Genomic DNA, 16,486 nt, shown 5'->3' on the forward strand with positions numbered 1-16,486 from the left:
TTGATTACACAACTAGGACAGCGATGTGTTTTGTGCCGCAGCGCACCGCAAACATCATTGCAGCGGGGCAGTTATGTCAGAGAATGCTGGTTCTCCCTACAAAACGGCAGGTTTAAGTTGCAAGAACCGGCATTCTCTGATTTATGGAGCGCTAAATTGTCTAGCTGCGGGAGCCCCCTACTGGCACTATTTAATCCGTGCTGAAACTGAATTTACCCCTTCGAAAAACATTTTACTTAATTTAATAATATTTTCAGAATTTTTAAATAAACTTTTTGACTTGCGGTGCTGTGAAAAAAATTCTGATACTCAGGTGGTGATACAAAAAAGTTTGGAAAACCACTGCACTACACTACTAAATAAAATAAAAAAACACTTTACTACTGCTTCTACTCTACACCGCTCACCCTGCACACACTACAATACTGCTGCTAATCTCTACTCCCGGCCCCACCTACAGGGGGTCATTCCGAGTTGTTCGCTCGCAAGCTGCTTTTAGCAGCTTTACACACGCTAATCCGCCGCCTACTGGGAGTGAATCTTAGCTTCTTAAAATTGCGAACGAAAGATTCGCAATATTGCGAAAAGACATCTCTGTGCAGTTTCTGAGTAGCTCGAGACTTACTCTGCCAGTGCGATCAGTTCAGTGCTTGTCGTTCCTGGTTTGACGTCACAAACACACCCAGCGTTCACCCAGGCACTCCCCCGTTTCTCCAGCCACTCCCGCGTTTTTCCCAGAAACGGTAGCGTTTTTCCCCACACGCCCATAAAACGGCCTGTTTCCGCCCAGAAACACCCACTTCCTGTCAATCACATTACGATCACCAGAACGAAGAAAAAGCCGTGAGTAAAATTCCTAACTGCATAGCAAATTTACTTGGCGCAGTCGCAGTGCGAACATTGCGCATGCGCACTAAGCGGAAAATCGCTGCGATGCGAAGAAATTTACCGAGCGAACAACTCGGAATGACCCCCACAGTACACTACAGCCCCATACACACATGGAGATTTCCCCAGAGATGTGTGTTGAGTGAGGAGGAGGGGGTCGCTCATGTCACCCAGCGGTGAAATGAGTGATGTGCTAGATTGAGCCTGCATGCAGGCTCAATCTAGCACCAGCGACAGTGAAGTGCGGGGCCGCGCATTGCTATCGCTGTGGGGGTTCACACGGAGAGATCCGTGCTTAACTTCTAAGCAATCTAGTGAGATTGCTTAGAATTTAAGCACTGATCTCTGTGTGTACCCCCCTTACCTCTCACCCAATACACTACTTCACTCCCTTCCCTGCATAATCCTTCACTACCCTGCACTGCACCCCCCTCCCCGCACACACTATACTACAGCCACTACCCTGCACCCCCTTCCCCGCATACACTATACTACAGCCACTACACAGCACCCCCCTCCCCGCACACACTATCTTGCACCCCCATCCCCACAAACACTATACTACAGCCACTACCCTGCACTCCACTCCCCACACCTAGTACACTAGGCCGGACAATCGGTTGATCGGCAGTTCATGCTACCATATTAGTAACCTACTCTTAGTGTACATAGACCCCTGAGTATTTACTATATGAGAACATAAGACATTTGCACAGGGGCAATTCCCAAAGTGAAAATGGCAAACACATATGCATGGACAAATGTACTGCAGGTCAGTATTTTTGTAACTTTGGAAGTCATTTGGAGTTGGGTACATACCCATTTGCATAGTGAAATATCCACATTTGACCTGTGCATGCCTACATCTCAACCAACACTCGGGTGTGGAATGGCTGACCGGTGGTAAGCATACCGGCAGCGGAATCCCGACGGGGGGCGAGTGCAGCGAGCCCCTTGCGGGCTCTCTGCGCTGAGGGCTCGGTGGTGCCCTGCGCTCGCCACGGCTTCTATTCCCACTCTATGGGTGTCGTGGACACCCACGAATGGAAATAGTCCCTGTTGGTTGGCATGCCGACCGTCGGGATAGTGAGGGTGCGGGATGTAGGGGGAGGTCATGTGATTGTCCGTCTCCTGACCACCGGTCACATGACTACAACCCCCCAACACTCCCTTCCCCACACACAGTACACTACCTATTACCCTGCATACCCCTCCCCGCAAACACTACTGCAGCTACCCTGCACCCTCTCAATGCACACACTACACTACTTCTCACTGTACACACCCTCCCCTGCATACTACCGCCGAACAAGTGGATATCTTTAAATACCTGGGTTCAACTATCAACGGTTAACAGATAGCCGCTACAAGTGACATCACAAGTGCCACAGCTGCCTTTGCAACTCAGAAAAAAGGCCTCTGGGACCAAAAGGACATTACCATTGCCACAAAAATTAGGGTATTCAACATATCAGTTAGAACAAATTTACTTTATGGTTCTGAATAATGGCACTACTTAAAAACGACCTAACAAAGCTTGAATGTTTCCAAATGAGGTGCTTACGAAATATACTTAAAAAACCCACAAATGGACCGAAGAAATTAAAACATCCAAAAACTATTCAAAGACCAACCCACAGTTGAATCCTATATTAAAAGACAGCGTTTAAAGTGGTTTGGACATGTCTGCAGAATGGAGCCTAAAAGAATACCATACCAGTGCCTAAATACTGTAACACATTCCGGAGGAATGGAAAATAGTAAGTGATACGCCAAAGAAAACATAGCTAAAGTCGATTGCCCAAGATCTTCAACCATTACACTTCCATATTGATGATGCCAAGCAAGCCACCCTAAACCAATCCCAGTTGCGTGTGATAATTAGAGATTCCTTTCCTTTGGCTGTCACACAGTGCCAGCAAGCTTAACCTACTGGTGCCAACGACAATTAAGTCACATTATAAAGCGATGATTGATGTTTTTCCACACTTCCACAGAACAATATACTGCTTCCCACTGCTGCTACCATTCCTTTCATGTCAGTACCAAAATGGTTGTGGCTTCTACTCCAAAGTCTTGCCTTAACATTACATTCCTGTGAGTAAAAGGAGGGAAAATAAGTCTCCTCCCTGTCCCTTCCCCGACTTGCATATTTAAGTCAGACTAATTACAATATCCCTCCCTGAAGTGAATTTCAGACTAAAAAAAACAAAACCCCCCCCACATTCCTGACAATTGAATTTCCGGGACTTTGCAAATTCCCGACAATCATATTTAAGTCAGACTAATTACAATATCGCTCTCTGAATTGAATTGCCGACTAAAAAACACATTCCTGACAATTAAATTCTCGTGATGCACGGGAGTTTGTAAAGTCAGGAATTTTTAGACAAACTGTCACTGAATTGAATTGACCCCAATGTTTGGTAAGTGTATATACACTTGATAGGTCGGCGGGTCAATCGGCTTTATTTTACAAAAAAATAGTAGTACTGTGCTTGGTTACAGAAATGAAGTCACAATATGGCGGCAAAAAATACAGTTTAAAAAGTTTTTAAATGTTGAGAAACCTGTAGAAATATACTTAGTTATACTGTATGTTGGGGGTATTGCCGAGTTGATCATAGCTGTGCTAAATTTAGTCCGCCCCCCCCCCCCCCCGCACAAATACAAAAGCATCGCACAGCGGTGACCCTGAGCCATTTTTTCAAACATAAAATGGCCTATGAAGGAGAGAGTGAAAAAGAGAGAGCGATACTGTACAGTAATATAGGGGTACATTTACTAAGCAGTGATAAGAGCGGAGAAGTGAGCCAGTGGAGAGGTTGCCCATCACAACCAATCAGCACTGAAGTAACATCTATAATTTGCATACTATAAAATGATACAGAGCTGCTGATTGGCTGATGGGGAAATTTCTCCACTGGCTGACTTCTCCACTCTTATCACTGCTTAGTAAATGTACCCCATAGTCACTAAACCTTATTTGAAGTGAAGATCACTGTATAATAAGCTGTCAAGTCATTATATATTTTTTCTATTGGCTCTATATTCATACTGAGTATCCTGTGACATATTATATTAACTGAAGAAATGAAAATAAAGTCCATCAAATTGCCTGACAACAGCAGGAAGACTTGTCGCGTATACAAAGATTATTTCTGGCCTGCTGTGGATAAAGTCATCTTTTAAAAAAAAGTTTGGAATCTGACAGTCAGTCTCACAGAGTCTATAGTCGCACATGCTGTTCTGTTCTGTTCCCAGGATTACCCAGTGGAGGATTCTCGTCTACTGTTAATTCAATATTGGCATAAATAAATAATGTTGTCCTGTCTACTGTTAATTCAATGTTCACAATAAATACAAGCAGCATAAATAACCACTCCTATTTAGAGGGGTTTAAAGATATATAAGGTCATGCTCAATATTTTCAAGCAACTCCTCTCCTTGCATATTGAAAATCTTACCTGTCTTCATTGGACTTCCACAACATGTCGCACATATCCTGGAATCGTGACAAGATCAGAAAGATAAGAGGAGCCCAGTAGCCATAACAGACAGGAACACATGGTCACATAAATCCTTACTTCAAGACGTCGTGAAGGAGGTGTGCCATGTAGAACTATGGGCAGCTGCAGGGGTATAGAAAGCAGACCTCACTATCCTCATAGTGATGCATACATACTGACCTTCTGGCTAAAAAAAAGACTATATTGCCACTATTAATCATTGAACTAAGTGACCTCCATTCTGATGTGGATCCCTTCAAAGACCAGTTGGATAATTGTTCAAGACAAAATAAGGAATAAAAATGTTCCTGAATCTGCGGACCCAGCCAATCTATTTTCATACGTTAATATTGTGCTCCAACAACTCTTCCCTTAGTATTCCATAGACCAAATTCTCTTCGCTTACACTCTCTCACAAGGCTCATCACCCCAAGCCAGCAGCTGATTACCCATCTACATATGATGTGACCCATCTAAACTTACTACCAAGCTATAGGAAAGGTTATTTTATTTGTGAGAAAACGACATTTATTCAGGGCCTTGTCCCAGCACCTTGAGGGCAGAAGTTAAAAGGTGTAACACAAAATCTCTCAACCTTTCCTTTATATCTAAATCCCCCCCCCCCTCCCCCACACACACTATTACTACTTCATCCACACTCTCAGACATTCAAAGAAAATACAAACCCACACTGCCAGACTTACCCTCACAAAACTTATTGGACCCCCTTCAATCAGGCTTTCTTTCCCAACATTCCACAAAGACAGCACTTACTAAAGTAGTGAATGATCTGGTCACTGTTTAGTCCAAAGGCCACTACTCACTTCTTATTCTTCTAGATCTCTCTGCTGTTTTTGACAGAGTTGACCACCCTCTCATCATACAAACACTGCAATCCCTAGGTCTTCAGGACACAGCCCTTTCTTGGTTCTCATCCTACCTATCTAATCGCTCTTTCAGTGACCACTTTTCTGAATCCACCTCTTCTTCGCTACCTGTGTTAGTTGAAGTACTGCAAGGCTCAGTCTATGGTCCTCTGCTTTTCTCAATCTATACCTCATCTCTTGGCAAACTAATCAGCTCTTTTGGATTTCAGCATCATCTATATGCAGATGATACTCAAATCTACCTATCATCCCCAGATTTGTCACCATCTGTTTTGGTCCGTGTCACTGATTGCCTTTCTGCCGTTTCCTCTTAGATGTCATCTAGCCACCTTAAACTTAATATTTCCAAAACAGAATATATTTCCACCAACCAATAGTAGTTACCAACCTGATATCTCGACAATCAATCCTACCACATGAGCTCACTGCCTAGATGTCGTCCTCAACTCTGAACTGTGCTTTGTTCCCCACATTCAATCTTCCTCTAAATCTTGCTACGTGCATCTAAACAACATATCCAAAATACGGCATATCTTACACAAGACACTGCAAAAACTGTAGTTCATGCTGTCGTCATATCCCACATTGATTATTGCAATAGTTTTCTTACTGGTCTTACCAAAAAGAGACTCTCACCACTGCAATCCACTCTGAATGCTGTTACGAGGCCAATCATCCTTGCTGGATGTTCATCATCTGCTGATCGATCTGCGGGTCAGTCCCACCATTGGTTACCTGTTTTGTACCATAATCAATATAGAATACTTTTACTCACACACAATGCCATTAACCTAGCTACACCAACGTACATCTCTTCACTTATCTCAAAATATCTCCCAACCCGACCTCTTCGCTCTTCACAAGATCTTCGTTTCTCATCCACACTTATTATTCGCTCCCATTCACCATTGCAGGACTTTCCTATGGCTGCACCCACTCTGTGGAATGCCCTCCCATGCACATTAACCTTCATAAACTTTCCTATCAAATTACTTCCCCACTGTAGAGTCCATTCATATCCTCACATATTTTCTCATTCTTCACTTCTATCCTCCTGACCCCTAGCCAATATTGCTGTGTGACCACATCATAAAGCCCACCAAGAACCTTTGCAATCTGTCTGGACCTTTATGCAATAAATAACGCATATCCTTTTTGTAGCAATGCCTTCTTCCCTATAAATTGTAAGTTTGCGAGCAGGGTCTTGCTACCCCTGACTGTTTATTATTACCCAGTTTTTTTTTTTTTTCACTGTTGTTTCCAATTGTTTTGTTTTATACTGTTTCCACGGTCTACAAACCAGCAGTGGCAGACACATTACCATGATTTCATGTATAGAGAGTGGAGAAGTGAGAGTGGCTCAATAACGTTAAGACCTTGTGATCCTCATCTTGTATTGTGACTTTTTTTTTTTTTTTTTACCAAAGGAGACCTTTTATAGATGATTAGAAAAGTGAACTGCACAGTATTCAGTGTGTCTTCATCCTTCCTCAACCACTACAATCAGTAGAAATATCTTCATTATTGGCATTTACCAGTAGTTTAGGATCGAAAGAGCTGATTCAGATGAAACTCTTGGTCACCCCATCCTGTTTATAGTTTTCCATCCTTAAGTACATACTGTAGCCTCTTATAGGGTATACAGGATGAAAATGATGCTTTCTTTTGGATTTTAAATGTAGATTTTTAATCTGATGGTAGTGGGCTAGGGGTGTTGGAAACAGGCACGCAGCACTGCTTATAGCCGAGATAGCTCATTGTGGAGCATTCTTATTGGCTGGCTGTACCTACATTAGTGTAGTGAGCTGAACACATTCCATAAACGTGGTACTTGCAGTGTGGTTTGTTTATGCATTTCTCTGAGGATAGTGTTGATAATCTTGGCTTGCTTAGATTATTCTGGTTCCTGGTTGCCTTGACCTCTATCTGAATATTATGGTTTAACTTTTGCCGCCTGACCTGATTTCCGCTAGTAATTTTTGACCTTGCCTTAGATCCTGCTATATTTCTCAGTTTTCACAGACCTCAGTATATGTTTTCTCATACTTACACCTTCAAGCCACCTTCCTAAGAACTAGTCTGTAAAATGTATTGTGTGCAAAGTCCTGGGCCACTAAGTATTGGTGAGCACGGTTAGCACTAAGGGAATGGAGGCTACTAAAGTCAACAACCATGACACTCCTAGATTTGGAGGTTAGTACCCCTTTTACACCGGCAGCATATAAGACGGGTTATTGCACATGAACGTGCATAACCGTGTTGCTGCTCGGTGTAAAAGGGCAGAGTTGGCATAATCCGGGTCGAGTGACCTGATATTCCAACTCTGGTAGTTTGCGGGGTTGAACACATGTTCAACCCAGCAAACTGTTCAGTGTAAACGTGAGCCGGCTTCCCATTTACACTCTATGTGCAGGCGCGCCGTGCGGCGCTTGGAGATCATGTGATCTCCAAGCGCCGCCCCCGTCACGTCAACGGCAACGTCACCAACCCGGCAATATGTCGGGCTGGTGACACCGGTCTAAAAGGGGGCTGACGCGCGTCGCAGCCGGGTAGCACCCGTGTCAGTGCTCCCGGCTGCGACCCGCTATATTCGTCTAAAAGCGGTATAATTCTAGAAGTGTGGTGTTTGGCATCACAATATGGGTAATAAAGTGTCTAGAGATACTACCACAGATAAAATGTGAACAATTGTAACATAGTTAATGAGGTTGAAAAAAAGGCAATTTGCCCATACCTGTATTCAACCATACCTGTATTCAACCATACCTGTATTCAACCTGTATTCTGATTCTTACCCTACCCTATTTAGCTAAAGTTTACTTATTAGCTAGCCTGTGTTGTATTTTCCTGAAGGAGGCCATGTTGGTTTTCGGATGCAGGCATCTGATCTGAGTTGCCGGCAGTGAGCTCCTGTATTGCACAACATGTGTCCTGCGGTATTAGCATAATTTCACACAGCCACTATGTACAAACATGTACCAGCTGTGTGAATAGCGACTATCTGTAAATCAGCCCCTTTTTCTTAAGAGTAACCAGCACCAGTGAAGGTATGTCTAGTGCAATTGGACAAAGACTGGGGACATGAATACTCTGAGTTTTCATTTGCATGAATCTGAAAATACGTGCAGCTCAAGATACATGTTAGGACACAATTTTGCAGGCATAAGTTCATATATTCGTTTATATTCAGGATCACCCATACTTGGAGTTTATAGGTTGAACTTGATGGACAAATTGTCTTTTTTCAACCTTAGATTAGATTAGATTAGATACTATGGGGTATATTCAATTAGCAGCGATAACGGACTTTTCGCGTGAAAAGTCCGGTTTTCGCACGAAAAACCGGACTTTTCCAGCGAAACGCAATTACAGCCTATTCAATTTTCCAGGAAAATTTATCGGTGATCATTTTTTCACTAATTTCACTTCACCTACTCTGAAGCAGGTGAAAAGTTGGGAAAAGTCACTATTTTAAGGTAAAAATGTTTGGATATGGTACAGAACTCTGGGGACACACCCCTTAATGACTAATTAGGCACGTTGAGGTTTTTAATTATTTTTAATTGGCCAATAATGACATGTCATTTTTGGGGTGAAAAAGTACAAAGTGATGGATATTGGGGTTCAAGGTATGGGACAGGTATATTGGAGTGCTTTATGAGTGGGACAGGTGTTTTTAGGCTTACAGATGGGAGTAATCGGTCTGTTTCCACTTTTTTTTTTTAAAGTACCCTAAAATGACCCAAATATATACTTATACCCATTTTCATGTACCCCAAATTTAATGAGAACATTTATTTTGCTCAAAAAAACTTGCTTTCTATCATTTTTTTTGCATTTTTTAAAAAATGCATATAACAGCCATTTCACACAATTTAAGTCCCGAAAAACTCTCTAATGTGATCTCTAATACACTTCTCTTCTGTTTTCCTATGTTAATTTAGCATTTTTTGGGGTACAGGCTGATTTCCCCATTTTCACCTGCACTTTTCACTGCAAGAATTTTCAGGTGAAACCCATTTGGAATTAAATAGGTCGAAAAACGGAGCGTTTTCGCAGCAATTTTCGTCCGAAAAATTGCCGCGAATTTGCGGATAATTGAATACCCTAGTATGAGTTGGCAAGGTGCCTAAACAAAGAAAAAAACAACCTATATTCAGAGACCTTTCGTGCAGAGGATTGATGACACTGATGTTTTTAGGATAGTTGACATGTTTTTAGAAGTGGGGGAGATGCCAGTGCATCTGTGGGCATGGAGTTAGTTTTAACATTTAAGGGCATGATGATTGATTTGCAGGATTATTAAAAAACAATAATGACCTTTAACAGCACAGAGAGCACACATCTCTAATAATGTCCTTTCTGTACTTGAATGCTAGATCAAGAGCAGACAGGAGGAGGAGAAGAAGCAGCTGTGTTCTCTGCGGGATCTACTCAAACCTACACTGCAGATAGAACCTAAAGAGGTAAAGATCATCCATGTTTGTATTATTACCTTATATTCTCTTTCCAATGCCTTATGTCAGGCACAAATCCACGTTTTCCTTTCCTTTATATTTATCTCTCCTAGTGGGCCATTGAGTATGTATATAATGTATGTATGATTATACTCCACTGTTGCTTTCCCAAAATGTATTTTTTTTTTTTCAATTCAGTATTATATTGTCATATTGCATATTATAATGCATTTTATTAGATTTGTTCATAGTAAGTTGTGTTTTATGATAGTTTTTTTTTTCTGCCAAGGTGTATGTATATATTTATTAAAACCATAGCTCTTAGCGGCAGCAGAATCTACCTAGCAGAAGTGGTGGTATGATGTGCGCCCATCAGGTCACAATCGCGTTTTACCCCTGTGTGTCCTGCTGTCAAGTTCCTCATGGAAAATATTGCTGTGCAGCAGGGGTTCTAACACCCTTTTAAGTGCACCTCATTGACCAGTCTACTTGTTGGTCGGTGTGCCAATGGCTTTGAACTATTCTGGAGAAACAGGATTATTCTGCATGAAAGAGCCATTTTCTAAGAACTACATGGTTCTGCTGTGACACATGGCAAAGGCGTTTAGAGTTCATTAAATCAACAAACTGAAATTGTAAATGGCACCATGTGAAAATAGAAAACCATTCACATTTGTATATGTGTACACCACAATTATATTTTTTATGTTAGATAAATGTGTATATTTGTTGTTGTTTGCCTTGGGCATGCATCAGTCTACAGCAGTGATCCAGACTTGCACATACAATACAATATCTTACAGCACTGTGCAAAGACCTCCACAGGCACCTTTACCAGTGCAAGTGACAGTGTCATGTTTAAGCACCAGGAGAGAGAAAAACTAACCACAAGGCTACTGCACTGAGGGCATGATTCAGGTCCCGACGGATTAGTGGCACATGCCGCAAACTACCAAAGTTCAATGCTTTGCGTATTCAGTGGACCTGTACTGCTCATGTGCAGTATGGGTCTGCGATGTCGGATGTAGATCGTCTGCAGACTGTCAGTGTTTGACAGTCTGCTGCCCCTTTGGGGGTGGTGGTGAGGGTTGTCGTCTTAAATGTAGGGGAGAGATGAGGCCAGGATCTACTTCTGATGACTGAGATTTCTTGGCCTCTTTATTGGATCTGTGGTGGCCAGCTTGCCGGACCCCTGCCGCCTTAACATGTTAGTGCTATCGCTGCTGCTTCCATGTAATCAGTAGCAATAGCAGCTCACATCTGAATCAGGCCTGCAGTTACAATTTGATTGAACCAAAAGTCCAGATCCTGCTGTGCACTACTCATATAGCTGGATATAGTCAAAGCCAGGGCCCTTCTCCCACTTAGATGGAGCCTTATTTTTCCTTGGGCACTTATGATTATGTATTACATTAACGGTAATTAAATAATGGCAAAGATTGGGTGTGAGATGGAAGACCTCTTCTTTATACTTTTAGGTCTCAAACCTCATTTTAGCCTGGGGATGTAAGAGTTGTAGTGGAGAAAAAATGGCTGCCAGGAGTGATTTGGTGTTTTTACCAGAGTGGAGCCTGCACAACCAACTTTTACTGGCTATAGTGCAGATTTAAGGACATTCTCTTGTGGACAGGTGGTCATTGTAGGCACCTTCATTTAGCTTGAGGTAAACCACTTGAATGCTTAAAAAAAATCGAGAGTTTTAAATACATGAAATGTGTTTGCTGTGTGTGGGTCTGTAGATTAACAATTCCTAACCATAAAGTGTGGGTGTAAAGAATTTGGCATAATCATACCTATGGACGTTTTACAGACATCACATAATGAGCAGTACTGAAGTGTGACCCGTTAAAGGGTGGATTTAGTACAGTATACAGAGAAGAGTATAGCTTCTTCTCACAGAATTTATTGGTTATGTGTGCATTGAGGATTATTACTGTTATTAGTTCCTGTATTATAAATTGCAGTTTTGTTGAGAGTGCATCTTTGAACCGTGGTACTGAACAGCAAGAGTCACACAGAAACAGATATGTACAAAGCTTACAGGGTAAAGCATTTCATTGTAGAAGTGAATATGACGTGATTGACTGTTCTGTTTTGTACACCTGTTCAACAGAATGGTTTTAGAAAGCAGTTGTCACTTGGCAGGTAAGCTGTAGTCCAGTTACAAAGAAGCGGTTTGGTTTGTACATGTGGTTTTAGTAATCCATAGACTCCCTGTTGAGATAATAGACCTCTAAGGGATTCACACCTGTTTGTACAGGTCTTCATCTCTTTCCCTAGCAGCTGGCAGCAGGGAGACTGACTTCTATAGCCTCTAGGATGACAAGTTGGTACCCACAGATCTCTCTCGCTAGTCACTCTGCATGATAACACAATAGGCTGGAAAGGCAGGTTCACATACAGTACTGCTGGGTGAGATTGTTGCTCTCTTCCCATCATGTGTACTTGCATTATACAGAGCATAATGACTAATGTATGCTGCCATACTGTACGGTGATTTGGAGAACAAATGTGTGCTATTATTTACCTTTGGAAATAAAACAAACATACATGTCACTTATATTTCAATTGACTTTGCACAGTGTGCTACAAGCTCATTTTTTCTAATATTCTTGTTTCTGTCCCCCTTCTCCCCCATTTGCTTTCCAAAGCTCAGAAGAGTAAGTTTATTGATTTTTATTTCATTCCTACTCTATGCCATTTCATCGTAAATATAAAAAGTTGACATTTTCCAAGTGCTTTTCGTGTTTTCAGAAAAGGTCAATATTCTCCTTTCAAGCAGCACAAGTAATCTGAAGTATAACATTTGTTTGGCTTTCCTCTGGCGCAAATACTCTGTTTTGCATGTGTGTTTGTGCAAATGTGTGTATACATATACATAGACATGTGCGTGTGTATCTAAAATATATAATTAGATATAAATAAAATGTGTGTATGTGTATATACAGGGCATATATTTATATAGAGAGATATTATGTGTATGTATATGTAATAGATATAACACTCAGTTGTTTTCTGATATAGGCACGACTTGGGGTACACCGTTCATCCACCCAAGGCGTGCGTATATCAGAGCGTGACCGCATACCAAAGAGTGGTATATATATCTTATAAAATGTCCCCTGTTGTGACAATATAAGGTGAAAGAGATACAGAATAGGAGGAAAAAATAGTTCAGAATAGGCTGTTTAATTTAAATTATTTTTAATGAATATACCTGTAATTAGGTAAGTGTCAGTGAATAAAATAGTTTACATTTTTCTTTCAGAGATGTGCTGCTGTTTGTGAGGCAGGGATGGGCTGATGTCAGTGAGGCAGGGATGGGCTGATGTCAGTGAGGCAGGGATGGGCTGATGTCAGTAAGGCAGGGATGGGCTGATGTCCGTGAGGCGGGGATGCGCTGCTGTCCGTGAGGCGGGGATGCGCTGCTGTCCGTGAGGCGGGGATGCGCTGCTGTCAGCGAGTAGTGTCTCTGCGAGTGATGGTGGTGTTTACAGTTGGGCTTGGTTACAGATGGTAGTACAGGTTGAGTATCCGTTATCCAAATATTCCGAAATACGGAATATTCCGAAATACGGACTTTTTTGAGTGAGAGTGAGAAGGTGAAACCTTTGTTTTTTGATGGCTCAATGTACACAAACTTTGTTTAATACACAAAGTTATTAAAAATATTGTATTAAATGACCTTCAGGCTGTGTGTATAAGGTGTATATGAAACATAAATGAATTGTGTGAATGTAAACACACTTAGTTTAATGTACAAAGTTATAAAAAATATTGGCTAAAATGACCTTCAGGCTGTGTGTATAAGGTGTATATGAGACATAAATGCATTCTGTGCTTAGATTTAGGTCCCATCACCATGATATCTCATTATGGTATGCAATTATTCCAAAATACGGAAAAATCCCATATCCAAAATACCTCTGGTCCCAAGCATTTTGGATAAGGGATACTCAACCTGTATCACATTTGGAAGTATTGAAGGTGTGTAGTTATGCTTGGATCTGTGTGGTTGTTGGGAAATAATGCATGTGATCCAATGTGTCCAAATATTGCTACTGATATACCATGCCACTCCATGCCATTTTATAAAAAATAGGATTTTAATTACCTACCGGTAAATCCTTTTCTCATAGTCCATAGATGATGCTGGGGTCCATTTTAGAACCATGGGGTATAGACTGTTCCGCAGGAGCCTTCGGCACTTTAAAACTTTTCAACAGTGTGAACTGGCTCCTCCCTCTATGCCCCTCCTCCAGACCTCAGTATAGGAACTGTGCCCGAGGAGACAGACAACTTCGAGGGAAGAATTTACATTAAACTAGTGGCGAGATTCACACCAGCTCACACCATACCAAAAACATGTCGCCTAACATGGCCTTTAACATAACCCATACTAAAGTGCATGCATAACGTAACAGCAACTGCTGTAAAACATCTTAACCCATGAGAACCTGTGTAAAAAGACAAAACGGAATTTGCAGGAAAAATGAGCACTGGGACGGGCGCCCAGCATCCTCTACAGACTACGAGAAAAGGATTTACCGGTAGGTAATTAAAATCCTATTTTCTCTTGCGCCCTAGATGATGCTGGGGTCCATTTTAGTACCATGGGGATGTACCAAAGCTCCCAGAACGGGTGGGAAAGTGCTAATGTTTCTGCAGAACTGACTGACCAAACTGAAGGTCGTCAGCAGCCAAGGTGTCAAACCTGTAAAACTTGGCAAACGTGTTTGCCCCTGACCAAGTAGCAGCTTGGCAAATTTGCAACACCGAGACACCCCGGGCAGCCACCCAGGACGAACCCACATTCCTTGTAGAGTGGGCCTTTACCGAACTCGGTAATGGCAATCCTGCTGTGGAATAAACGTGATGAATGGTACCTCTGATCCAGCACGCAATAGTCTGCTTAGAAGCAGGACCCCCAATCTTGTTGGCATCATAGAGGACAAACAAACATTCTGTTTTCTTTATCCAAGCCGTTCTTGCAACATAAGTCCTCAACGCTCTGACGACATCCAAGGACTTTGAAACGGCTGAGGTGTCAGAAGCCACTGGCACCACCACAGGTTGATATGGAAATAAGACACAACCTTTGGAAGAAAATGCTGACGCGTCCGCAGTTCAGCTCTATCTTCATGAAAAATCAAATAAGGACTCTTGTGTGACAGAGCCCCTACTTCAGACACTCGTCTGCCTGAGGCCAAGGCCAACAGCATGACCACTTTCCAAGTGAGAAACTTCAACTCTACCTCTTGTAGAGGCTCAAACCAGTCCGATTTAAGGAACTGCAACACCACGTTAAGATCCCATGGCGCTGCAGGAGTCACAAAGGGAATTTAGATGCGCAGAACTCCCTTCACGAACGTCTGGACCTCAGGAAGGGAAGCCAACTGTTTCTGAAAGAAAATGGACAAGGCCGAAATTTGGACCTTGACAGACCCTAATCTCAAGCCAACATCCACACCCGCCTGTAGAAATAGGAGAAGACGTTTTAATTTAAACTCCACCGCAAGAGACTTCTTGAATACACACCAAGATACATATTTTCTCTAAATACGATGGTAATGTTTGGACGTTACCCCTTTCCTGGCCGGAATAAGTGTGGGAATGACTTCATTGGGAATACCCTTACGGGCTAGGATCTGGCGCACAACAGCCATGCCGTCAAACGCAGCCGCGGTAAGTCTTGATAAACAAACGGCTCCTGCTGAAGCAGGTCCTCGCGAAAAGGAAGCAGCTGAGGATCTTCCAGTAATAACTCCTGAAAATCTGGATACCAAGCCCTCCTTGGCCAGCCTGGAGCAATGAGAATTGCTCGAACCCTTGTTGTTCTGATGATCTTGAGAACTTTTAGTATTAGTGGAAGCGGAGGGAACAGATACACTGACTGAAACACCCACTGGGTCACCAGTGCATCCATTGCTATTGCTTGTGGGTCTCTCGACCTGGAACAATATTTCTGAAGCTTCTTGTTGAGACGTGATGCCATCATATCTACTTGAGGAACGCCCCAACGATCTGCTACCTATGCAAAAACTTCTGGGTGGAGGCCCCATTCTCCTGGATGGAGATCGTGTCTGCTGAGGAAGTCTGCTTCCCAGTTGTCCACTCCCGGAATGAAAAATGGTGACAGAGCTTTTGCATGTCTTTCTGCCCAGAGGAGTATCTTTGTCACCTCTGCCATTGCCGCTCTGTTTTTTTTTGTGTTCGGCCCTGGCGGTTTATGTAAGCTACTGCCGTTACATTGTCTGACTGGATCTGTATGGGGCGACCTTGAAGAAGGTGTGGCGCTTGATGAAGGCTGTTGTGCACAGCTCTCAATTCCAGAATGTTTATGTGAAGGAGTACTTATTGACTTGACCATCGTCCTTGGAAGCTTTCCCCTTGCGTGACTACTCCCCAACCTCGGAGGCTTGCATCTGTGGTCACCAGTGTCAGGAATCTGCATTCTCTGTCGCATCACTACTGTGGAACTACAGGTTCCAGCAGTTCAGGTCTGTTCCAGTTCCAGTTTTCAGTCTACTGCAGCCTGGAGTACACAGTGCTTCAGCTAACACAGCTGATCTGAACACCCAATCCAGCTGGGTGTGTTCTCACAGAGATGCAACATCCAATCATCACAGACCAAGGTGTATAAACTCCAGTTCCTGGCTCAGTCTCATCGCCTTGGACAACACGTCACATTCTGTGAACAGGCGTCTACTGTTTGCAGTCCTCTGTCTGCAGAGATACCCCTGTG

The 16,486-nt window shown here is 42.6% G+C and overlaps 1 protein-coding gene across 3 annotated transcripts in view; it reads left to right on the forward strand.

Annotated features, from left to right (window-relative positions):
- The window catches only part of LOC135055754 (arf-GAP with SH3 domain, ANK repeat and PH domain-containing protein 2-like), a 317,938-nt gene that overhangs the window by 231,107 nt on the left and 70,345 nt on the right, over positions 1-16,486 (forward strand). For all 3 annotated transcript variants that reach the window (XM_063960173.1, XM_063960175.1, XM_063960174.1), the window contains exon 9: positions 9,664-9,750. In XM_063960173.1, coding sequence (XP_063816243.1) covers positions 9,664-9,750 — 87 coding nt within the window. The remainder of the gene's footprint in view (positions 1-9,663; positions 9,751-16,486) is intronic.

Source organism: Pseudophryne corroboree, chromosome 3 (assembly GCF_028390025.1).
Source record: "Pseudophryne corroboree isolate aPseCor3 chromosome 3, aPseCor3.hap2, whole genome shotgun sequence".
Lineage (NCBI taxonomy): Eukaryota > Metazoa > Chordata > Amphibia > Anura > Myobatrachidae > Pseudophryne > Pseudophryne corroboree.